General features: G+C 49.6%; 2 protein-coding genes across 2 annotated transcripts in view; both read right to left on the bottom strand.

The window, feature by feature from the left end:
• The window catches only part of LOC135885688 (alpha-2-macroglobulin-like protein 1), a 37,128-nt gene extending 32,122 nt beyond the window's left edge, over positions 1 to 5,006 (bottom strand). Inside the window, exons 1-5 of the mRNA XM_065413620.1 lie at positions 4,948 to 5,006; positions 4,129 to 4,312; positions 3,051 to 3,213; positions 1,889 to 1,941; positions 952 to 972 (exon numbers count right to left, since the gene is read on the bottom strand). Of these exons, the coding sequence (XP_065269692.1) occupies positions 952 to 972; positions 1,889 to 1,941; positions 3,051 to 3,213; positions 4,129 to 4,312; positions 4,948 to 5,006 (480 nt within the window). The remainder of the gene's footprint in view (positions 1 to 951; positions 973 to 1,888; positions 1,942 to 3,050; positions 3,214 to 4,128; positions 4,313 to 4,947) is intronic.
• An 8,458-nt stretch (positions 5,007 to 13,464) lies between these two features.
• The window catches only part of A2ML1 (alpha-2-macroglobulin like 1), a 34,422-nt gene continuing 22,356 nt past the window's right edge, over positions 13,465 to 25,530 (bottom strand). The window contains exons 22-35 of the mRNA XM_065423289.1: positions 25,392 to 25,443; positions 24,115 to 24,198; positions 23,386 to 23,562; positions 23,066 to 23,147; positions 22,718 to 22,874; positions 20,859 to 20,933; positions 20,468 to 20,630; positions 19,140 to 19,354; positions 18,607 to 18,822; positions 18,171 to 18,298; positions 17,934 to 18,024; positions 17,441 to 17,509; positions 15,014 to 15,116; positions 13,465 to 13,505 (exon numbers count right to left, since the gene is read on the bottom strand). Of these exons, the coding sequence (XP_065279361.1) occupies positions 13,465 to 13,505; positions 15,014 to 15,116; positions 17,441 to 17,509; positions 17,934 to 18,024; positions 18,171 to 18,298; positions 18,607 to 18,822; positions 19,140 to 19,354; positions 20,468 to 20,630; positions 20,859 to 20,933; positions 22,718 to 22,874; positions 23,066 to 23,147; positions 23,386 to 23,562; positions 24,115 to 24,198; positions 25,392 to 25,443 (1,653 nt within the window). The remainder of the gene's footprint in view (positions 13,506 to 15,013; positions 15,117 to 17,440; positions 17,510 to 17,933; positions 18,025 to 18,170; positions 18,299 to 18,606; positions 18,823 to 19,139; positions 19,355 to 20,467; positions 20,631 to 20,858; positions 20,934 to 22,717; positions 22,875 to 23,065; positions 23,148 to 23,385; positions 23,563 to 24,114; positions 24,199 to 25,391; positions 25,444 to 25,530) is intronic.

Raw genomic sequence — 25,530 nt, 5'->3', positions numbered from 1 at the left:
GTTGGGGCTACCCTCCCTCCCTGTGGAGTGTCCTATTTTTTGAATGTTAAAATATGGTATCCCTACCTTCCCAGTGCAGCTCTCCATTCAAAGCAGGCTGCAGCCTGAGGTCTCAGCTTCCTCACTCCCTCCCCCTCTTTCCTGTTGGTAGTGGCCAAGGGAATGCTGGGAAATGTAGTTCTTTCCCTACTCCAGGGCTGGCTCTATAGGCAGGGAGCTAACCAAGGAACTACAGCTCCCAGGGCCCCCTGTTGGTTCTCAGCTCCCATACTGTAAAAAGCAACAGAGGGTCCTGTGGCACCTTTAAGACTAACAGAAGTATTGGGAGCATAAGCTTTCGTGGGTAAGAACCTCACTTCTTCACTTGCATCTGAAGAAGTGAGGTTCTTACCCACGAAAGCTTATGCTCCCAATACTTCTGTTAGTCTTAAAGGTGCCACAGGACCCTCTGTTGCTTTTTACAGATTCAGACTAACACGGCTACCCCTCTGATACTTAGCTCCCATACTGGATCCCTGCCGCCCCTGCAAATGGGCTGCCCCAAGCACGTGCTTGCTTTGCTGGTGCCTAGAGCCGCCCCTGGGCGTCATATGGCCTAGATATTCTAGAAATCCTGAAGACTACACAGTTGTAGCTTCTAAGACCAGTGATGCTCTGATCTAGAGAAAAGATCTCTTAAAATTCTAAACTAATTATAAAGGTCCAAAGTGACTACCCATTCATACTGGTGTAAATCTCCAGTAACTCAGATTTGCACTGGTGTAACAGAGCAGAACTTGGTTCAAAGTCTCTAGAATGCAGAGGGAAGCCCTGAAAACATCTAATTTCTAGAACCATTAACTTCTAAAATTCAAAACATAGACATTGTGGCATCTACACAGTCAAGAATGTAAACAAATTATTGCAACCTGCACCAAAAAATACCATTTTTTTTTGGTGTGTGGCACTCACCTGAAGGAACACCAGCGGGTACTGGGGAAAAAAGAGGCAGCAACATTAGAAGAGAGAAATGCACTCTCAGCAGTGTAAACAATGCATTAGAAACACAAAGCTTCTCAAGGAGAGCAGTTTGATCAATGACCTGGGAGCTCAGATCCCTGACAAACAATACTAATTGCTCCCTGCTGTTAAACTGTGTTAAACAGTTTAACAGCAGGGAACAAGGAGAAGTCAGCATTATGTGCAGGTCCACAGACCACAGCTTGATTACTACTAGAATAAGTGATTTAATACTAATTGCGTAAGGCTCACCAGAGAAATTGTGGCCCAGCCCATTACAATGAGGCCTGGCGAGAGGAAGAGTATAAAAGCCAAGTTGGTAATCACCCCATGTTTGCAACTAGATTATTCTCCAATAGTCCCCACGTAGGGAACCCCCTCCCTGTCTGACACTAGCTCAAACTCTGCTATGGAATGGCCATACCTAAGAAGAGTCCCAGGTAAATTCTAGCTTGAGGGAGCCCTCACTACAAACAATCCAGTCCTCACAGTACATCCAAGAGGAGGCAGTGGTGCACTCCTAACAAACCAGTTTTCCTGTGCCATCCCTAGAGTGGAGGCTGCATGTGCACAGCCAGCAGAAGGAGCTGATAGACTCTCAATAAGGAATCGGCATTTACAACATTTCTGTGTTGGGCGGCCATTTTGCTGACACGGGCAGGGCTTCGTGCTCAGCAATTGGACACCATTCCCATCTGCCTTTAACACTGAGTTACCAGTTATTATTCTGGGTGTTACTCTTCTTCAGACACTTGACAAACAAGGCCCATGTATGTATTTGGGAGCTAAAGGAGAGACAGAACTTGGACAAGGATGGGGGGTGGGAGACTAAAACAAAAGGGATCTGAAACAGGGAAGACTCCTTCACATCCTCTCATACGTGTCTCACCATGTCATTGAGTGGAATGAAATCCTCATTCAGGGTGACGATTCTAAATTTCACTGAGAGGGGAAAAGAAAATGGAGAGAATTTAGAAGATGGAGACCTATTGGCTATTTACCTCAGTCCTGCCCTGCAGCCCCCCTGCTATTCCTGTCCTGGGCTCCCCACACAGCTCTGCCAGTGCTCATCAATCCTGCCTTGCAGCCTTCGCTGCTATCCCAGTCCTTATTCACCTTTGTCCCTGCCTTGTATACACATAGGGTATCCATTTGTGAGTAGTATTGATTATGTCACCAGTACACACACAAACATTCACATGTACATTCCCAGCATGTTCACCTACAGATACTTGATGTGTGGCCTCCTGGAGTTTCACACTCATCACAAATGCTACACACTGTGGCCATTCAGAACTTCACAGCAGCAGCAAGGATATAATTCAGATCCTCCTGCTCCAAGAGCCCTGGCTCAGGCCACTTGAGCTAAAGGAGAATCTCCATTGACTGTTACCAGTATAGGGCCTATGACATACTGCTGAGCAGTTTGCACTCCATCCAATAGAGGGCAGTGAGGCTCACACATAAACTAGGCTGTACGTAGGGCAGCTATGGTAGGGGAATCCCTGGGTGGGGTAAAGTGGCTGTGGCTGGTGGTGTAGTGGCACATTGGGAAAAGGCTCAGGCTGGAAAAAGGCCTAGAGCGCATTGTGCTCTGGTGTTCCTAGACTAGTGGAATGGCCCTTTGTGACGGAATGCACCACTGTATTCACACCCTGCGCACCATTGTAATAATCTTTGTACAAAATATGCCTTGGGAGGTATCATTTGAAAACTAACAACTTGTTTGTTGGGAGCTACAGAAGCAAAGCATTGTGAGGCACCCCGGGTTGCAGGACACAGCCCCTCTTTGCTCTGGACTGCACCCTGGAATGTCATACCCTTACTGGGCTGTTCAAGCCAGCACGAGTTAAAACAACCTAGAGGCAATTCCAACTTATGCCGAAGGCTGAAATGACCCCCAAGGTTAGAGAAAAGGGTGGAACAGTGTTGGAAAACCACCCAGACCCCCCTTCTCAAGAGGATCTGCCCCAGGCTGTGTACAGGGGAAGGTGTATGTGAGTGGACACCCACACATAGGGGCACTACCTGATCCTAGTGGGAGCCCTCACCTGTCTGTCCTGGTTTGTAAATGGGCTTGTCTGTCTGGATGAAGGTGCCGCTGTTGACTCGACGGATCAGAACCTTCTTCTCCTCGTGAATATCGATCCTGCGGCCAGTGATGAACAGTTTGATGCGGGCAACCTCCTCGGTGCTGTTAGCTGGAAGCACAACCTGAATATGAAGAGAGAGAGAGTGAGCAGTCCCCAGGATAACTCCCTGGGGTCCTAGGTGGGAGCGGGGGAGGGGAAAGGAGAACAGCGGAACCCCCCCATCACCCAGTGGCATGTACTGAAAAGTCTCCATTCCCCAGATCCAGATTTAGCTAGGAACCACCAGGCATGGGCTTCATCCATTTCCTTACTGGCCAGGAGACTGCAATGGCAGGGAAAAGGAGGCAAGTGATGCCTCTGAGCCCTGGCACGTAGTAGGGGAAGGTGGGCAAAGACCCCAAGAGAACAGAAAGGTGGGAGAAGTTAGCAAGGAAGCATAGGGGAGAGAGAGGGCTGCAGTGTAATCAGCAGCCACTTCCATGATGCTAGGTCTTTAGTGTGGTGCTAGCAGGCAGCCCAGGCCATGTCAGTGCGTGGGAGAACTAGAGAGCCAGAGAGAGCCACAGGATCTGCCTGTGTCCAGCAGCCTCAATAAAGAAACCACAGCTAAGTCCTAGCTCTTTTGTAGATTCTCTCCTCCTGGGAATCAGCCGTGATAATGCAGCTTATAAATAACATGCACACACATTCTCTGGCTGCTGTCAGCGACCTCAGTCCCCACATCACACAAAGCACCATCACACTTTGGTACTAACTGGCCTCCTCATTGGTTCTCTCAGGAAAGAGGCCTGGGATGGAATGGGAGCATGGAGACAGACCTGTCCTGCTTCCCACTGCAACGGGTCCTTCAAGGGCAGGGTGAGGAACTTTAGTGGTGGTGGTGAGTGTGGGAAACGTATCCACCCTGTACCTGACCTGGGGATAACTACAGGGTACAGCCTCAAGGGGCTACCAAGCCAACACCTTTCCCTGTGCTAAGATCCTTGAAGAGAGGGAAATGGAGGAGGAGTAAGAGCATTGTCAGAGGGAGGCTCACCTGGAACTTGCCACACTCAAAGGTCTTTTCCTTTGTGATCTCTTTTCGCAACAAGACATCCTGTCCCCCAGAGCGCTCCAGCACCAGGGTCGCATAGAGCTTCCCCGCATTATAGTTGATATGCACACAGGCGGCCTGGGATGACGGGTAGTGGAGATCTGCAGGGATCACCACCATGTAATGTCTGCAGCAGGGAGGAAACAGCACAGCAGTGAATCAGAGTGAGGACTCAGCGAGAGGGACGGGCAACCCTATACACACACCCCTATACACACACGCTGCCCAGCAGCCGCAGGCAGGACAGTCCCTTTCAGGGCTGCGCTTTGACATAGTGTAAATGTCAAAAGCAATGGGGATCCCACAGAGGGGATTAGTTGACCCCTCACTCATAGGAAATGTCTCCTGCTGATTCAGGTTGGAGATGTCTCCAGGTTCAGTTTCTTGTCTTTACTCCTTTCTTCCTTTTCTTGGGCTCCCCTAAACAACTCCTCTCCCTCCTTGGTGTTTACACCCTCCAGATACCTGTAGCCTCTGATGGCTGCAGGCTAGATGGCCCAGTGATGTGCCCTAGTGTGACAAGGGCAGGATGCCAGACTCCATGGGCCAGTGGTCTGCTCTGGGAGCGCAGGAGACAGGATGTGTGACCTGAAGGACGAATGATCTGATCTAGTCTGGAAAGTGGGATCCCAGACTCAATGGCCCATTGGTCTGACCTGCTGTGGCAGGAGGCATGGTAGCAGACTAGATGGGAAAATGGTCCATCTGTTTAAGTTGTTCCCCTGGTGACTGGGGTTGAAATGGAGTTTTGGCATCACTCACAGTATGGGTGAAGTGGCCGTGAAGTGCAGCAAGCAGCTTAGGGTGATGGCTGTCCACATCCTCCCAGGAGACTCTCAGTGTGTGAGGAGCAGGGGCTGAAATATTCCTCTTCCTCCAAGGTCTCTGAAGCTGCTGCTGGGTAATTTCTTTTGGGGGCAGCCTGAACAAAGCGATGGGAGGGGGCTTTGACTCCCCCCCCTTCTCTCCCTCGGTCTCCTTCCCGCGATTATACTCCTCAGCAGCAAGGGGGGTGTACCATACAGAATGTCCCTTAGCCAATGACAGCCTCCTGTATTGTGTCCACCAATCAGTACATGGTGTCCCCCTCCAAAGTCCCCATAGAGACATTCGACCAAATGCTTTTCCTGGATAAACAGCTTGAATGTTGCTGCTCAGTGACCCGGGCCTGGTCCTGATCACCTGTCACTTGTATCCCTTTGTTCTGGCTGGAAATGAATTGCCCATTGTATTGCTTCCTGGGAGGGCTCCTCCTTGGAGCAAAGAAGGCAGTTATGCCATGCAATTCGGGCAGGGGGATCTGGATATGAGATATGGAGCCCTTCCCATGTTGGACACCTAGCCCTTCCCCAAGGCATTCTTGGGGTCCCTTCGGACTCAGAACTGTAGCAGCTGGAAGTTGTTCCCAGCAAACAGAGGGAAGAGACTGTCTAGGAAGGAGTACGGCAGAAAGGGATCTAGGGGTTATAGTGGAGCACAAGCTAAATATGAGTCAACAGTGTGATGCTGTTGCAAAAAAAGCAAACATGATTCTGGGATGTATTAACAGGTGTGTTATGAGCAAGACACGAGAAGTCATTCTTCCGCTCTACTCTGCTCTGGTTAGGCCTCAGCTGGAGTATTATGTCCAGTTCTGGGCACCGCATTTCAAGAAAGGTGTGGAGAAATTGGAGAGGGTCCAGAGAAGAGCAACAAGAATGATTAAAGGTCTTGAGAACATGACCTATGAAGGAAGGCTGAAAGAATTGGGTTTGTTTAGTTTGGAAAAGAGAAGACTGAGAGGGGACATGATAGCAGTTTTCAGGTATCTAAAAGGGTGTCATAAGGAGGAGGGAGAAAACTTGTTCACCTTAGCCTCTAAGGATAGAACAAGAAGCAATGGGCTTAAACTGCAGCAAGGGAGGTCTAGGTTGGACATTAGAGAAAAGTTCCTAACTGTCAGGGTGGTTAAACACTGGAATAAATTGCCTAGGGAGGTTGTGGAATCTCCATCTCTGGAGATATTTAAGAGTAGGTTAGATAAATGTCTATCAGGGATGGTCTAGACAGTATTTGGTCCTGCCATGCGGGCAGGGGACTGGACTCGATGACCTCTCGAGGTCCCTTCCAGTCCTAGAGTCTATGAATCTAGGAAGCTATGAACAGCTCGTCAGTGGGCTCTGTGAAATGATACAGCGAGTCCCAGTCCATATCCTAGTGCCCCAAAGGAGAGCCAGCATCACAAGCAGCTCTACCTTGCCCCCTTGTCGACAGGCTCAGTGGAGAAGCCAGTGGTTGAGTGGGCCAAAAAGAACAAACAATCGTCTTAGCTGTAGGGCCCCCTCCAACAAAAAAACATCGTAGCAAACCAGTGCTTGGGTTGCCTTAAGCCTGCAGTGCCTGCACAGCACCTGGAGTCTGCGCACAACAGCAGAGCCAGACATTTTGCCAGCACTGGTTGTGCCAATTGTTTGCAATGCCTGGGATGAAGGTCTCCGCTCAGGTCCAGCTGAATTAGTGTCATCTAAAATAGTTAGTACCCAGCTTTGGTGGGAATTCATAAGGGTTACTGCTGTCCAGGGGCAGCTGATCCTCCAGACTCCATCACACAATGCAGTGCTTTGCAGTGGAAAAGTCCCTCGAAAGCTGCTTCTAACAGCACTGGGCACAATGGAATAGGTGCTCCAGGAGTCTGAGAACACCCTGGAGCAGCCAAAGCTGTAAGGCACTACTGTGTGTGGATGCACACAACCAGTTCTGTAAAAAACTCCAGTGCTGCGTGCAGTGCACTGAAACGCACAAGAATAAGCGAGACCACCAAACAGCACATGCCAGCAATGTCCTGGCATCCCAGCCATGTTTCCCTTGCCCAGACGCATCCAGGGTAGGTGATCACTGTAGATCAGAGTGAGACACATTGCTTGGCAGTGTGGGTGCTGGGTGGAGAAGTTTGTCCGTGCTGAACTTGTTCTGGGAATACACTGAGTGCTTTGGTCTCTAGTGGCTGTTGATCCACCAGCTGCTAAAATTCACTCATGAAAACAAGAGAAAAAAATAATAAAGAAAAGATGTTCGGGAAGCTAGAATCAGGCCTGGCCTTCTGTGGACTGCCCAGCAGAGACTCTGCCTCTGGGTCTACAGTGGAGTGGAGAGAACGCAACTGGACAAACAAAGCAGCAGGGACAGAGAGCTGCTTTGGGAACAGAGGCAATCCACTCTGTTCCCTGCATGTGCTTTAGGTGGCACTGACACCGGCACTGGCAACTCTCACCAGTTGCTCCCAGCCTTTACTTACTTGTTGGAGATAGACCAGTGCCAGGGCTTCCCATTGCAAAACCACAGGTAAAAAGGGATATTTAAATACCAGCTGGACACCATGGTTCCCTCTCATCTTACTGCATCCACAGCTGACCTCTTGTCCCTGAGCCACTTGCTCTTGCCCTGATGCCTACAGCTGTCTTACTGGGCTGTGGAGTTGGGCCCAGTCCTGTTCATTAATACTACCACACATTTGGACCTTTAAAACTCTCAAGGTCAGGGACGGCCAATCCCTTGTTTTGGTTCAGCCCAATATTCAGACAGGAGCCAGCTGTAGTTTGGGAGTCAGGTCTGAACTCCGAACTCCTGAACTTCCATGTGTTTGGAATCGACCCAATGGTTGGTGGGCCAGTGGGGATCTCTTGGGTTTGCAGAGTCAGAGGCTTGGAAAGCTCAGGCAAGAACCAGGCTTTTCCTCCCAAGCTGGCCTGTGGAGGCTGAACTCCCCTGTAGTCCCTAGTGTTGGGCTGCTCTGGGGTAGGGCTGAGACACATTGGTAAGGGGTAGCACATGGGGTCGAGAAGAGTTTGCACTGATGCTGCCTTTGTTCTGGGTGAAGATTTCACTGTACAGTCTGAGCTCTGGGTCTGCTGTCTGAGGTTGGGGGTGAAGGCTGAGGCTCATTCTCATTCCGTCCAAACCATTTCTCTCTGCATCCATAGGCACTACATCATGATGACAAAGTTACTTTCTCTTGGGGAGGACATATTCTCCAGATTCCATCTCTTCATAGAAAAGGGACCCCTTACATTCTGATGGCCGGGCATGTTGGACCCACTTTAAACCTGCCCCTTTGCCTGAGATCCATGATTCTCCCATGAAAACTGTCAGTGTGGATCTGTCATGAGCTAATAAATGACAGCTCACGGGGAGCACCAGGTTCCAGCACAGGTGTGAGTACCATGAATAGAGTGAGGCTGGGCATGCACCTGCGAGAGCTCTCTGACCTGCCCATTCCTGCTCCTGCTGCTTTGTTTGCCCAGCTGTGTTCTCTACTCAGTCTCTACCCAGTGTTCTGAGCCAGTGACCAAGTACACTTCACCACCCTCTTCCAACTCTGTGAAAAATCTTGCCAACTTCGTCAAAGAGGAAATCCACAAGATCTTCCCTTCCTCCCTGAACTACCTTGTTTTGCTTAATATTAAGTGGAAACAACACAAATCATTTTTAAGAAACAGATTCATGATATTCTGGGGTGTATTATTGATTTTCTAATATGGTATTTTTTCTAGCAGTGAAGTATTCATGTACTTTTAAACTAATGTTGGGATCCACACACAGTTTATACTATCTGCAGCATCCATAAACTTTCACAGTCCACAATCTGGTAATTATAACTATGCAAATGTTCCTCTACAGCATCTCTCCACAGCCCCAGAGACAGCACTGGTACAATCCCATTCATGTTATTAACCCTCACATATGTGCCTCACCCAGGCATTCTCCTCTAGCATGAAGATAGGCATTCAGTATACATGACCGATTCAATCCTTGACCTCTCAGCTGAGACTGCCATCAAGGGGAGGGGGCAGGGGCAGCTCCAGGCACCAGCACAGCAAGCGCGTGCCTGGGGCGGCAAGCTGCGAGAGGCGGCCTGCCGGTCCCTGTGAGGGCAGCAGTCAGGCTGCCTTCGGTGGCGTGCCTGCGGGAGGTCCGCCGGTCCCGCGGTTTTGGCAGCAATTCGGCGGCAGGTACGTCGAAGCCGCGGGACCGGCAGATCACGCGCAGAAACGCCACCGAATCCACGTGACCGCAGATTGCCCGCAGGCGCGCCGCCGAAGGCCGCCTCACTGCCATGCTTGGGGCGGCAAAAAACATAGAGCCGCCCCTGGGAAGGGGTGCCAACTAACCACAGCCCTACTAATTTACAAACACAGTAGGTGTTTCACTGGTCCCCAGCTGGCTCAGAGTTTATGTAGCCCAAAGTAGCTTAAAACCCTCTCCTTTGGTCTGTGCTGCATGTCTAAGAAATGCAACATAGAATATGTCTGTTTATCACCTCTGACTCACTCTCCTCCCTAATTGTCTCCTGGGTGATCTGCCCCTCTCCTCTGTTCCGGCACACAGGGAGGAGGATGTCAGATGGAAGTCGTGCTCCCAGCAGCAGGCCTTGCCCCCGTTCAGCAGGATTCCTGAGCTGTCCTTGCTGGGCTGAGGGACCAGGGATGCCCCAACAGCTCCAACTGTGAGGGTCGGTTATCGGCACTGGGTGGGTGGGGGATGGCCACAGGGTGCATGTTGGATTGCAGGGTAAAGCGCAGGCTAACGCTCCTCGCCCCAGTAGCCATTTCCTGGTGAATTTTTGGAGTGTCTGATTATTTTTGATCATTTTAATCTGGGAATTTTCCTGAGTCTGAAAAGAATGAAAATAAAGGGGAAAATCATGGACCTGGGTGCTGTGGTATTTGACTGGGCTCCAGAACAACTGTCACCCCAGAGATTTGGGGGGAAACTTTCCCTAGGGGGACAGTGCGGCTGATGCTACTAGTGTGACCCCAACATGCACCTCCCCTTCACTCGGCACTTCCAGCCCCAAACATTGAGTGGTTCTGTAAGAGAGTAATAATGTGCCCTTCTCTGGCCCCTTCCATCCACAGGTCTCAAAACACTTTGCAAATATGAATAACTTATACCCACCCCACCCTCCTTGTGGTTATTATCTCCGCTTCTAACATGGGGAAATGAGAGCACGGAGAAAAGTGACTCATTCAAGGTCACTTTTCACTCAAAGTCGGGGGCAGAGCCGGGATTAGATGTAGGGCTCTTGCCTCCCAGTCAGGTGCTTTACTCACAAATGTTGAGATGTGCCCTGCACTTTGCCTCTCCTGGTTGCTGACGTTTTAACGGTTGGAACTAGAATGTTCTTTCAAGAGTTTGTATGTATGTATTTTGTTCTCATTACTGATATGTCTTTGCTGCAGTTTAACAAAGATGGTTTTTATCAGGGATGCACAGGGCCCTTCACTCCCCATGACTGTTGATCCAGCAACATTCACAAGGAAGGAATTCACTAAAAACATTCCTAGAAAGAAAGACATGACACTGACGGGGCCCTGCTGGGCTCCAGCCCTGCCCATTTGGCTACACTGAGATCACAGTGCCACTTACGTAACTCAGTCAGTCCCTGATTTCAGTGGCGCTCCTCCGGCTTTACACTGCTGTAACTGAGCGCACTGGCTCAGAAAGCCACGTAAAGGGTGGAGAACATGCTGGGAAAACAAAGCAGCAGGAGCAGGCAGGTCAGAGAGTTCTCTCAGCTGCAGGCCCAGCCTCCCTCTGTTCCTGGCACTGACACCTGTGCTGGGCACTGGCACTCCTCAGCTGTTGTTTATTGGCTCATGACAGATCCATGCTGGTGGTTTTCATGGGAGAATCATGGATCTCAGGCAAAGGGGCAGGTTTAAAGTGGGGCTGTTGGCATCCATCCCTCAGAGCATAAGATCTCTTTTACAGAGAGACAGAAGCTGGAAAATGTGTCTCACTCCCTCTGCCACCTCAAGTGAAAGTAACTTTGTCTTCATGCTAGAGTACCCAGGGGTCGAGTGAGAGAGAGTTTGGAGTGAATGAGAACACATCTCAGTTCTCACTCCCTAAACTCAGACACTGGCCCCAGAGCTCAGACTGAACCCGTGAAACCTTCACCTGAAAAAAGGCAACATCAGTGTAAACTCCCCACATACATGCTATCCCTTGCCAAAGAGTCTTCTCCATGACCTGGAGCTAGAGAGTTCAATCTATGTCTACACTGCAATAAGACACCTGTGGCTGGCCCATGCCAGGAGACTTGGGTTCTCGATCTAAAGGCCTGTTTATCATGACCCTCCCACATCGCAGGATCCTAGAGCCCAGGCTCCAGCCCAAGCCCAAATGTCTACACCTCAAATAAACATCCCCTCAGCCTGAGCCCTGTAAGCCAGAGTCAGTTGTGGGTTTTTAATTTCAGTGTAGACATACCCTCTGTGGCCCATTAATCCTTGGTTCTCTGCTGAGCCCACACACAAAGAGGCTGAAACCAACTCAGAAACCTTCATCAAAATTGAACTCCTCCCCTGCAATCTTGGCCCAACCCAACCCCCTAAACTTTAAACCCCAGACTAGAACAGCCACATGTAACGTATAAAAACAACAAGGAGTCTGGTGGCACCTTAAAGACTAACAGATTTATTTGGGCATAAGCTTTCATGGGTAAAAACCTCACTTCTTCGGATGCATAGACTGAAAGTTACAGATGCAGGCATTATATACTGACACATGGAGAGCAGGGAGTTACTTCGCAAGTGGAGAACCAGTGTTGACAGGGCCAATTCAATCAGGGTGGATGTAGTCCACTCCCAATAATAGATGAGGAGGTGTCAATTCCAGGAGAGGAAAAGCTGCTTCTGTAATGAGCCAGCCACTCCCAGTCCCTATTCAAGCCCAGATTAATGGTGTTAAATTTGCAAATGAATTTTAGTTCTGCTGTTTCTCTTTGAAGTCTGTTTCTGAAGTGTTTTTGTTCAATGATAGTGACTTTTAAATCTGTAATAGAATGACCAGGGAGATTGAAGTGTTCACTTACTGGCTTATGTAGGTAACCATTCCTGATGTCCGATTTGTGTCCATTTATTCTTTTGCGGAGGGACTGTCCGGTTTGGCAGAGGGGCATTGCTGGCACATGATGGCATATATAACATTAGTGGATGTGCAGGTGAATGAGCCCTTGATGGTGTGGCTGATTGGTTCCTGGGTTGGAACCAATCCCTGTAGCAAACCTTGTTGCCTACTCTGTCCCCATATCTACTCTGGCGACACCATCAGAGGACCCAACCACATCAGCCACACCATCAAGGGCAAGGAGGTAAACAAATGAGCACAGACATATCCCGTCACTGGCTGCCCTCACAGGAACAACAGGATTAGGGTAGGCACCAGGCATACACACCAAAAGACACCCAAAACTGCAATTTATTATTAACTCAATATGAAAATTTATTATATGAACATAGCCCCATGATGTGAGATTGACCCCTCCTAGCAAACTAACCCTGCACCCATCACAGTGTAATTCTCAGTAGGTATTTCCTAGCCCTCCCCCTAGCTCCATCAACCCAGTACCCAAACATTAACGATCCTGCATTCTCCCTTTGGGTGCATCCCCCAGATTCCTCTCTTTGTAGCCTCCCACCCCTCTCTCTAGGAGAATGTTAAAGGGGGTCACCTGGCTCTGAACTGCCCAGGCCCCCTGTGTATTCCCTTGAGATTGTCTAGAAAGGAAAGGAGAAGGGCTGAGAGCCACACAGAAGGCAGAGAGGAATGTAGGTTTCTTCTGTTCAACCTATAACCTCTTCCTTCCCCACCCCCTTACTGGATAGATGAGAGGTTTAATTGATGCATTCTGGAGCTGCATGTGAGCAGTGTAGATAGAAACTTCTGAGCCCAGGGGGAACAGAGTCAAGTGCAATGGAAGAACCAGGAATTCCTGTGAGTTACACCAGGGACAAGGTGTCTCTGTCTCATCCCCTGAAAAAGAGGGGGGGGGGGGAAGTAAGTTTATACACATTTCCCTAGTGCCTTTCATTCTGAAGGGTCTTAAAGCACTTGACACTCAGGGGCCACGGTGCTCAGCTTCCCACCGCAGGTGAGTACAGATGGCATCCTTTCCCCAACCTCCCCACACTCAGCGGCAGCAGGAAGCGGAGCGCCGCGGCTTGGAGCTGGCAGAGTGGAGCGGGCTGGGGCCGTGCTGCTCCGCTTCCCACTGCTGCCAGTGAGTGCCTGTCAGGGGGCAGAGGGGTGTGGATAGGGTCGGGGCAGCCAGGGGACAGGGAGGCCAAAGCAAGTTCGATATAAAGCGGTCTCACCTATAGCATGGTAAGATTTTTTTGGCTCCGGAGGACCGTGTTATATCAGGGTAGAGGTGTACCTCATTTCTTCACCTCATGCCTATGCTTGTATTAGTTGCACAATAATGGTGCATACTACTCCATGAAAGCCATGCTCACCTCACTGGCATGGATCTGTATATTCCACTGTCGCCTGCTCATCTGTAACAGAAGAAAAAGACAGACAATTACTTTCAGCATCAGACAAGCTGGGGAAAAATGAAGAGAAGCCCGATCCCCAGATGAACTACAACCCACCCCCAGGTCACAGAAGGTACAACCATGCTTTGGTTGGCAGAACTTTCCAACATCTTCAGACTGTACCATTAGTTGAGCAAAGTAAGGAATGGGGGAGGAGACTTAATAATAGTTTAAAATTAATATAAGCAAATAAATGTTAGTGTGGTGGCAAGATTTTATTGGCATGAATTTGGGATGGATGCATCATGCAGGTTGTCTCAAAAGACCGTTGATTAAATCTTTATCCCGAACATCACCCTGAGGTATCGTCTATGTACCAGATGTCAGAAAAATCTACTTTTGAAATGGTCAGAGAATTTTTGAAAGTATGACTGGCTCTATTTTTTGTATCCTTCTGCCTGTAAATCAAAGTGTCTTAGTTACCTTGAATCACATTGTGCAGGGGCAGGGTGAGAGGCAGGGGCGGCTATGTTTTTTGCTGCCCCAAGCATGGCAGTCAGGCGGCCTTTGGCAGCATGCCTGCAGGCGGTCTACGGTCACGCGGATTCAGCAGCGTTTCTGCGGGTGATCTGCCGGTCCCGTGGCTTTGGCGTACCCGCCGCCGAATTGCCGCTGAAACCACGGGACCGGCGGACCTCCCGCAGGCACGCCGCCAAAGGCCGCCTGACTGCCGCCCTCACAGCGACCGGCAGGCCGCCCCCTGTGGCCTGCCGCCCCAGGCACGCACTTGCTGCGCTGGTGCCTGGAGCTGCCCCGGTGCCTGGAGCTGCCCCGGTGAGAGGAGAAAAAAATAAAAACCAAACATGACCTAAAAGCTTTTCTCTAGGAGATCTCAGGACCTCCTAGAGCCAAGGATGTACTATCTCCCTTTCCAATAGTGTGAGGCTCAGCTGTGACATACTGGACTTTAAAGAGATGACATTTTTATAGCCGAAAACCTGCCCCTGGTCAAGGACTGAATTTTACTCTCCAAGTTTTCTGCATTTACTTATATTTGTATTTTGGAGGGGAATTCCACATGTTGCAGGGGGAGGAGGAGGAAGCATTTTGCTGGCAAGGTGATTTTATTTTAAAGGGGGCACTACAGTGCATATGGAACAAATACATAATCCCTACAGGTGCATGAAATATTCACAGTAGAGGTGAAACTACTTCATGTGAGACTTTTTGCATTTTGTCACCCATTCAAAACTGGACCCATTCTGCTGAGAAATACATTTAAAAAAAAAAAAATCAAAATACTTTTGCCCTCAGAAGGATCTTTTTCACAATGGAAGAGAGCTCCTTTCAAGCAAAAGGGAATTTACATTTTCTGGGTTTGGGGGGAAAATAGCTGTTTTACTGAATTTCACACACACAAATCTGGAAATCAAAAGGGTGTGAAATCACCTGAAATGAAATAGCCAAAATCTGCAAAGTTTCATTGGCAAAACAGCCAATAATTTAACACAAATCAAATCCTAACTTACCTGGCTGGTAGTAATCATAGACTTTGACCACTGCTGGCTTCAGATCCTTCACTAGAATGTCTTGGCTCATGGTGAAGGAGTATGTCTGAGTCTCCTTATTCAGCTAGGAGAGAGAAAGAAAACAAGGTCTGGTTTGGGCATGCACTACAGAAGCTCCCCCACACCCCAACTCTGTCAATGCCCCTCAGTCCTGCCCTGCAGCCTCGCTGCTGTTCAAATCCTGGGCTCCACACACAGCTTTTGCAGATGAACTTCCTATTGATGCACCTGGAGGGCCCTCTGCTGTTACATTACCAGCAAGACATGAGCAGACACACGTGTGCTGAATATCAGGGGTGTTCTGTTTTTTTAACTATAGACAGAACTGGCTATTGAGGCAGTGGTAAGATTTTTAACTCAGGATTTCAAGAATGTTTATCTAGCGATCTATGAATGTGTTAGATACCATGGTATCTATCTGAGCCCTGAGTATGGACTGTAGAAAGAGTGGGATCTGTCCTGAAGCGACAGGCACATTCTCTGCCCTGCTCTTATCTAATCATTGCTGCTATGTTGGAGCCCATTGCTCTTAATTATTAGCTCTGGTTCTTTCAAGGATGTTTTCCAGGAAAAGTGAGTCTTCTAGCATGATCTGAAAGCAGAGCTTTTCTGATCCCTGAGGGAGGGTGTTCCAAAGCCGGGAGGTTATTCTTGAAAAGACTCTTTCTGGCTCTTGATTGGTGATGGTCGAGGAAGAGCATAGCTGCCATGGTCATTCCCTGAAGAATGGAAGGATCTTGATTTAACAAAGCTCTTAAGGGGACAAGCCCAGGTCAAGTCAGCATTAGAACCTTGAAATGGATCCTGTAGCAAATAGATCCCCAGCATAATAGACTTAAGTTCATCCTGCTCAGAGACGGGCTTGCTCTGTTACGCACCAGCTCTGGCTTCCTTGAGAAACATTTGTCTAGATTCACGCACAGTGAGTGACATTTTGAAGATGGGCTGGATTATTGCCTGCTTCTGAGTGACAGGTAAAGTGCCTTCTCTGAAGGAGGCTCAGCAGTGGGCCAAGCATTTCCCCACCGGCTTTGACCAGATGAGAGACAAAGGAGCAGGTCACAGGTGATGGCACAGTTCTCTCTCAGGTGCCTTCTAGTGTCCTTGACAGAGACACTAACTCAGTTCTGACACAGCGAGAAGAACGCTATACTTGCTGCTCCAGCATGTAGAATGCTTGTCCCCACAGGCTGTCAGGGCCTCACTCCATCTTCTCAGCAAAGCAGGAAGAGGGTTCTTCAGAATTAGAGTCACAATCCCCCTGAGGTGCGTGGTTTGAAGCAGTGGTGAAGAGAACACAGCCTGTGTTTATGAAGCAGGTCTAAATCAGCACACTTATCTCAGCCAGAATCTGATGAAGATGATGGTCCCAGAGACAATTTTGTTTACTACAGTCACCACTGTGGCATCATTACAAATGTTTTCATTAGACTGCAATGGGTATGATTTGGAGCCAGTTCCCTCCCTCCCTGCACTGGCACTCCAGCCACCAGCCTTGGTGTCAATTCATCTAAGAACCATGTTGGCCAATGTGGGCAGAGTGGTAATGGCAGGGAACATTTGGATGCCAGTGGGCCAATTGTCACAAATGGTATGTAGCCATAGTGTTCTGTCAGATCACTGACCCTTGGTGTGGGGGGAGGTGGTGGAGGGTTGGAAATATACAGAGCACGTTGGGTTTAATGATAGTAATAAGATCATCCCTATGGATCTAAGTGAGAGAGTTCCTGACATCATTATGCAGGTAGAGAGAAGCCCAGGATAAGGCTGTGATGGCTAAGTCTCCAAGATCCGCTTCTGAGCTGAAGATTGGATCCAGTATGTGACCAACTGAATATGTGGAATCGGGGAATGCTTGGAGAATGAGGTTCTGAACCAAAACTGAGGGGAAGGGATGAAATCCCAGAGTTTAGGAGACTCCAGCAGCTGGCATGACACTCAGTCTCTCTCATACAGTAGGTAGCTGTCAGGGGGTCTGTACACCATACTGGAGTTGTCCCAGATTAGCATGCTAAGGGAATGCATACGGACTTTTGATTTAGGGGGTGAACCTTGCTTGAGTCTGAGGCTTGATGCAGATAGTACAATCATTCCTCCTGCTCCTCGCTTGCCAGTCCTGGGAATAGAATGAGCTGGGTAGCCAGCTGGGTGAGCTGAGAGAGTAAAGGGTTGGCAGTGTCTCAGAGATGCACAGGAGGATGGGGCTCTTGTCTGAGAACAGGTCACATCCTCCAGTTTAAAACTCCCATATAAATTGTCTGGGACCCTTGACACTAACTCAGGTTCACTGGGACCCAACTCTCTCACCTGCTGGTACGTGACCTACCAATTAACACCTACATAGTTTGTTTAGAAGCTACAAAGCTACTACCTTGTTCCAGCACTGACCTGGTCCAGGTAGATGGTGAGATCCTCAGCCCCAATCTCCACTCTCTTCACAAATGGCTGCTGCTGGAGCTGGAGACAGGGAACTGCAGCGTTAGAGTCTCACCCCAAACACCCAGCTCATTCTCCCAAGAGTCTCACCCATGGAAGAAACATTCTAGGGATTGGGGGTGTGTGGAAAAAAAGTGTCCCCCACCTCTTGACCAGAATCTCCTCCAATAGCCCAGCTCATTCCCAGGGAGTCTCACCCACACAGGAGTGAATGGGAAACAAGCCATAGGGTTGAGGGGGGTGAGAGTTTAAAGTTTTATGGGGTCAGGGAGCAGTAGAAAGTACCCCCAGGAACTAACTTTCACCTCAGGGACAGAGCCAATGGTAACTGCCCGCATTGAGACCATAGTCTATGCTGCCTGGCTGTTGGTTGAGCTGGCTTCCATGTAACACATGTATCTGGTCACCAGGGACAAGGGGCCAATGGTTATGGGAAGTGACTTACAAAGTAGTTGGTGCCCCGGACGGGGTGGAATCCGGACAGGATTTTCAGCTTGATAATGACCATGTTGGAGGTGCCACGGCTCCCCACATAACTGGAGGTGAAAGACAGGAGGTCATATAGGTTACATCCACCTTAACTCTGCCTCTTTCCCCATCTTGCTGCCTCTTTTCCTTCTGCCCTCCTCCATGTCACCCTGCTCCCTCTATTCCTTTCCTCTCTCTAGCTCCTCACTCTCACCTGACGCTGATGTTGAGGGACAGGAAGCGAGGGAGTGTTTGCTTCTCACACTCGTCCTCTCCTGCTCTCACGCTCAGGATGAAGGTCTCTGCATTCTTTGAGGGAGGCACATTATACCTCAGAACTGTCTAATGGGAGAGAGACAGAAATGTACCCAACAAATAGCATCACACAAGCCTGCAAGAGACTGTATCCTTGCCACTGCCCCCAAGAGGATCCTGAGCTAGCCAGTGCTGGCCCACACTCCCCTGACCTGGTGCCCCAGAGGTGAAAGGATCCATACCCCATTCCGCAATCCCTCCGACCTGAGGCTCCATTAGAACCAATGCATTGGAAGTGAAAGTCTGTATATCCCATTCCCTCATAACCCTGAGCCAGGCAGTGCCCCCTTCCATGACATCCTCCTGGCCTCTCTCACAAGAGAGCCACCACTCACCTGCACATACACACAGCCTGTGCCAGCTGCTTGTATGGTGTAGTTTCCAGGAATGTCAGGGAGAGGCTGCTGCTGCAGCACCAGTCGGTTGGTGGCCTCCACATGGAAGGACTGCTGGAAGTTCTTTCCCGATTTCACTGTCACAGAGACGTTTCCAGATTTGATGAATGTCACTGCTCCATATCTAGCAAGAGCTTGGAGGGCAACTACAGTGTCCTGGGAATGGAAAAGCAATCACGTCACTGAGTGCAGATCCACTCCTCAGGGTGCTAGCACAGGGATTCCCCATGCCCCTCCATTAGAGCTCAAGAACAACGGGATCCTTTCCCCAGGACATTAAACAGTGGGATTCAAGCTCCCAGCCCCACAGTGCAGCGGGATCTGTTCCTCAGGGAGCCAGAAGCTGGATTCTCAGACAGCCTCTGAGCTTAGTAAGACTCTAGCACAGAGATTCAGCCCCCAGCGGACATCCCAGCCTGTTGCTCTCCCTGACTAGACATGGTATCTGGCTCTGAGAGAAGCTGGTTTGTTACCTGGGTAGAGGCAAAGCCCCCATAGGCATTCTGCTGCCTGGCCAGCCATGCCACAATGCCAGTGGCAGAAGCAATCTCTTCCTTGGACACTTTTTCCGTAGCGAGCAGAGCCAGTAACACATAGGCTGTCGACTCCACATCCACAGACTTAGGCTGGGACCAGCTGTACTCAGTGGGAGGCTGGGCTGGTTTCCTGCTCCAATGTATCTGCCCTCCTGAGGGAGGAGAAACAAGAACAGGACTTGGCTGGGTCCAGGACTGCAAGCCAGGTTGAATTTCATGGTTACATCCCTCCTCATGTGGGACATTGAAAAAAGTCCCTACTCTAGATCTGGGTGGGGAAATCCTCCTCACAGGAATGCTATTGTGTCAGTGTACTGAGTGATTAAGTGGTATTCATGATAGAGATGCCAGATCACATCACTGCCAAGGTCAGAAGAGAGGGATCATCCATGCTTTCCAGCAGCCAGTGTGATGCAAACAGGTTACATCATGATGCAACATCAGTAAAGCCAGTTGATGGATGGGAACGAGCAGAATTTAAACACAATGAGACTAAACAATGAGGGGAAATCATCCCAAACACAGATACTCTCTGGGGACAGAACCAGTCTGGCAGGGACAATGGACAACAAATTAGATACAAGTTTGCAGAGTGACAGGGCTTAACAAAAAAGCCAGTACGGTTTTGGGTAGCACGTTCACATCCCGGAGCAGAAAAGTGATAATCTCCCTCCACAGGGGGATTGAACTGAGACTATTACTGCTTTGGGCACCAAATTTATAGGATAACTATATTGACAAACAAGCAACAGAGATTATCAGGAGGCTGGAGGGAGGGATTTATGAGGAAAGAGCCAAGACCTACATTTTCAAGAGCAGCCACTGATTTTGGGAGTCTCAGCATTTTGATGCCTGACTTGAGACACCTGAAACTTAGAGGCCACTTTTGAAAAATGTAGGCTTAAGTCTGTATCACTTAGCTAAGAAATTATGAAAGGGATGCAGGGACTTGATAACAGTTACAGTGCACTAAGGAGGAGAGAAATTACTTAGAGTGGTGCAAGGGGATATGACTGAGGAGGATGGAATGAAAATAAGAAAAAATGTATTGTAATGTAGAAAGAAGGGGCAGAAGCCCCATTGACTGGACAAAATGTTAGAACATGTGCTGCAAGGACCAATCTTGCCTAAGCTAATAGGGCTTTTCCACCAATAATTTTCTTGGTTCTGTGGAAAGCATCCTGGCCCTAAGTGTTGGTGGAATTTGTGTTATAGTCATGGGAGTCCTAGTGCTTAGAATCAGGCAGCTTCTTGCCCCATGGTACCTGACTTGATGGCCTGCTGGTCCAGCTTGGTAAGCAGTAATTGCCTTGTCACAGTGTCTCCAGCCAGCGAGTAGACATACGCCAGCAGTGCCTGGGTGTAGATATCAGTGGCATTGGAGGAAGCATTTCTGAGGCACTGCAAACTGTTCTTCACCATTGGGTCCTGGAACAGGAAGAAAGATGGAGTTCACCTAACATAGGAGATGGAGCAGAGAAAAATGGAGACGACGCCACAGTGACCAAATCCTGACATGGTCATAAAGATTGTGTATGTTGTGGCCATAACTATCCACTGTGCATGACAGAGAAACAGCTGGGCCCATGGAAGCATTAGAAATAAGACAAGAGGCGAGGAGTGAGCGAGGGCGTGCATAGGCAGCACTATACTCACAGCAAGTGGCTTTCCTGCCTCCAGCAGTGCGGCAGTGATGTAAGCAGCCAGAGAGATGTCATCATTTATCCCACCCTGCAGATCACAGTGAGAGAAAGAGGTTGGTGGGGAATGAACCTCCCAAATGGTAGCTGCTATGTGGCACCTTGTGATAGAAGGTACCCATGACCACACCCCACACACTATTGTAATATCTTTGTACAATGTATGCCTTGTGAGATACCATTTGAAAACGCATAATTCCTGCTCATTATTGTCCTGGTAAAATACATATGGCAACATTGTATGGGAAGTTAAGATTTCCCTGTATGACATCATTAATCCACGTGCCAAACCACAGCCCTACTGAAGCTGAAATTGGGGGTGGGATGGGGGGGGGGGGGGGAAAGAGAGAGAGAAAAAAAAAAAAAACAGGTCTGTCCTAAACAAAGGAATGTGTGATCTGCTTAATTTGCATTTAAGCAGTAAACAGTCATCAAGCAGGAAGGGGAGAAAGGAAGCTCAAAACAGGTGACAAAAAAGCAGCATGGAATAGCTTCCCCCATAGACTTTATCTCCTGGTACCCAGCTGGAAATGTTTTTCAAAAGGCAGATTGAAATTATATGAAGGAGGGGCAAACACCCCAAGACACCACCACCCCTTCCTGCCCATTGCATTCACAGCACCTGAAGCGACAAAGCAAAGCATTTGTTGGTTTCTGGGAGGAGGGATCCTGACCTCAGAAGTTTGGTCAGAGACTGGTGAGAAAACTTTGCTTTGAATTTAATCGTAATTTGTTACATTAGGCACCAGTTGGGTTTCATCTTTATTTTCTTATAACCATTTCTGACTTATGCCTAGTTACTTGTAACTCACTTAAAATCTGTCTCTATGTAATTAATAAACTTGATTTATTGTTTTGTCTAATCCAGTGTGTTTAAATTGAAGCGTTTGGGAAACACCATTTGGGGTGGCAGGTTGTGTGTGCTATTATTTCTATTAAAGAAATAAACGGCCTTTATATAAACTTGTATTATCCAGAAGAGGGCTGGGCAGTACAGGACATACACTTCTGGGGGGAAAAAATCTAGGACTAGGGGTGAGCTGGGGTCACCCTGAAATATAACCTAGTCTGGTAAGTGCACGCACACACACAAGTTGGTGAGCAGTCCAGGCTGGAGGCTACAGCAGCAAGCATAGGAGCTGGAACTAGGGGTGCAGATTAGAAGCACCCCCTGGCATGAAGTGGTTTCCATCGGATACAGGGTTTACAGTTTGGTTCAATGGCTCTCAGCACCTCCCCCCCCCCCACACTATACAAATTGTTTCAGCCCCCTTGGCAGCAAGGCACTGTAAAGGGCACCCCAGGTTACAGGGCTGGGGTCACACCATTACTCATTAGTCTGGACTGTACCCTTGGTATGTCACACAGCTAATGTGAGGTTACCAGAGGGCAAGGTGGAACAGAACATTCTCCTCCATCTGTGAGAGAGCATTGATGTGCTGGGGGAAGGGGTGTTGATTGGAGAGCCCTAGATGGAATAGCCCATTCTCCGTGGTGGGGGAGGTGGTGTTGGGGAAGTGGACTTGGAGAAGGTGGGAACAGATGTGGGGAGGGGCTTCTGGTTATTTAGGATCACACCCCTAGCACTAAGAGGGGGGATGATCTGGACACAACAGCCATATCACTGCAACCTAACTCTGAAGAGATGAGAACAAGAGAGGAGTCACGCCAGTCGGCCCTACATTAGAGTCAAGGGTAGGACCATTGGCCTTCCATCAGGGTCCGGGTTAGTGTCACTGGGCCACTCCCTCAGAGTTAATGACAGCCCCACTAGGAGGGATTACTGAAGGAGGGCCAGGCCTTGCTGGCTATTACCTTCATTGCTGTGTGAAAGAGTTTCCCCACATTGGCATAGCAGCCATTGGCCTGCTGGTTCCCTGCTATCCACTTCAGAGCATCCTCAATGTTCTTGTCATCTATAAAGATGTGCCGCTTGGCTTGTATGAAGCATTTGGTCACAAATGCTGTCAGCCTGGGGAAGAGGAGGAGAAAAAGTCAGTGAGAGAAGGGAGAGAGTCAGTGCCAGGGCGGGTGTGTCTGCGTGCGTGGTGGGATACTGACAGAGTGAGGGCTACAGAGGGGGTGCTGGGTGTTGACAAAGATAGTACCAGCATTGGGGGAGGCAATTCATGACTGTACTATTCAGAAAGGCCAGGTATTCACCATGTGTTGCCTTCTCCATCGCTCTCTCCAAAGGCGCTGTAGGAACCATCTCTATGTTTGTATTGAAGTTGCCTCTGGTACCCTGAGCAGGAGAGAAAGACGACTGGAGACATGTCGGAGTCAAAAATCACCCAGGCCTGCCCCTGCCACAGAAACTGACCAGCCATGGAACTGGCTCACTCAGAACCAGGGGAGAGCCAGGGAGTTCACAGTAACTCCCCTGCCCCAATCCATCTGCCCACCGTTTGGGCACATCTACTGAGCACGGAGGCTGAGATGGATACCATGGATTAGGGAGAGGAGAAAGAAAACTAACTGACCTGTCTGTAGGAAACCCACAGCTCTCGTCTTCAACTCCTCACTCAGCTGCCCCGTCTTCTCCAGATACTGCAGCACATAGATGATGGGGGCGAACAGCACCATGTTCTGCTCCCCGCAGCCACTGGGCATCTGCACCAGCCGGTCCAGGTTCTGCAGTGCCGTCCCCATGATGTCACCTGGATAAACAAACAGACATGGACAAAGGTGATCCTCCTGAACTGTGCATCAATGTCTGATTAAATATAATTCCGCCCGCCATATCAGGCTGCTCCACACATCATACCATTACTCAACTCATAACACCGCCTGCCTGACACCTCCCCAATCCCACACTTGCAGCCACCCAACCGCTCACACCTCTCCTGCGCCACCCTGTCTGCATCCTCCTACTCCATACTTCCTTCTGCATCCGTCTGCACCCACTCACCCTGTACGTCCCTTCCCACTGCTTACACCCATCCCACTAGCAGCCACTTATGAACCCTCCCATCCATACATTCTCCCTCACCGATCCAAATCCACAAATTGTACATACCTACCCGTATACAAGCCCTCATTCCTCCACACACTCCTGCTGCAGCATTTGCCCTTCATCAGCATTCTAGCCCCCTTCTCCCCCACATGCCACCAACCCATGCAGCCACCAAAACACGTCCAGTCTGCTCACACCCTCATACATGCTCCCCACCCTGCTCTATACTAAATCACTCTCCAGACTGATTCCTTACCCAGCACAGACACTTGGGCCCTGGCTGAATCCAGCACCACGTCCTCAGGGAGCTGCAGGGAGACCGAGTCAGAGGCAGAATTCCCTGATAATTATAACAGAGAAAGGAGTGAGCCAACACAGGAGATGGAGTATGAGACCCCACAGCTAGAAACACAATAAGCCACTCTCAGCAGTAATGGATCTCCAAGACACAGAGCTCCTGGCATATGGACCAATAACTCCAGCAGGAGGGAGAGAGGGAGGAAAGCAAGTCCTGATGGGTCATGTACTGACTTTCAAGTGTCCATTCCAAGAAGAATGAGGACAAGGACAGTTCTGGTTTTTTCCACCTCCTTTCAGGGTCTGTGCATCAGAATCCACTGCAGGAGGCACCGAATGCAGGGGGTAGACACACATTCAGGAAGTACAGGTCCTCATGTATATATTCCAATGGGAAAAATCCCACCTTTCTATTCCCTGCTGGAATCACAGGGCTCAGCAAGACAAAGACCTAACGTCCTGGTAAGTGCTGTCCAGCCAGTGCTCTCCCTCCCCATATGCAGGGCCGGCTTTAGGCCGATTCAGCCAATTCCCCTGAATCGGGCCCCGTGCCTTTGCCGCCGCCGATACGCCATACCGGGGCGGCCTGGCTTCCCCAGGGGGCAATTTAAAGGGCCTGGGGCTCCCAGCAGGGGCTGGAGCCCCAGGCCCTTTAAATTGCCACCAGAGCCCCACTTCTGGAGCCCTGGGGTAGGGCTGCGGGGCTCCCATTGCTTCTACCGCCCCGGCCCTTTAAATAGCCGCTGGACCCCAGCGGCTTCCCCAGGGCTCCGGGAGCTATTTAAAGGGCCGGGGCGGTAGAAGCAGGGGAGCCCCTGCCCTGCCTGCAGCCAGCCCCTGCTGCCCCCCCTGCCTGCACCAGCCCCTCACCCTGCCCGTCTCCAGCCAGCCCCACACCCCCTGCCCGCAGCCAGCCCCTGCTGCACCCCCTGTCCTGCCTCCAGCCCGTCTCCAGCCAGCCCCACCTCCAGCCAGCAATGTACGTAATATATAATTGTTATTTATAATAGTTATGGAAAGTAAATAATACATGGAAGAAATGAAAGGGGTTTTTTTTTACCTTTTTTTTTTTTTAAGTCATCCCTGCCGGGGCCCCACCGAAAATGTTCGAATTGGGCCCCTGCACTTCCTAAAGCTGGCCCAGCCCATATGTCTATGCATAGATGACACTCTCTCCCCAAACCCAAGGGAATGTGGCCACTGTGATCCCTTCCCATGGTCCAATGCAACTCATACCTTCTGGGCAGAGCAGGGAACTGTGAGACTTCTCCATCAGGACGCCCTCTGGCTGGCAGTAGAAACAGAGAAACGGATTAAAGATATCATTTAAAAAAAAAAAAAAAAAAAAGCCACCCACCCATGTCCAGTCTTCAGA

This window comes from Emys orbicularis, chromosome 1 (genome assembly GCF_028017835.1).
Source record: "Emys orbicularis isolate rEmyOrb1 chromosome 1, rEmyOrb1.hap1, whole genome shotgun sequence".
NCBI classification, from domain to species: Eukaryota; Metazoa; Chordata; order Testudines; family Emydidae; genus Emys; species Emys orbicularis.
This window is presented reverse-complemented; position numbering and strand designations above follow the sequence as displayed.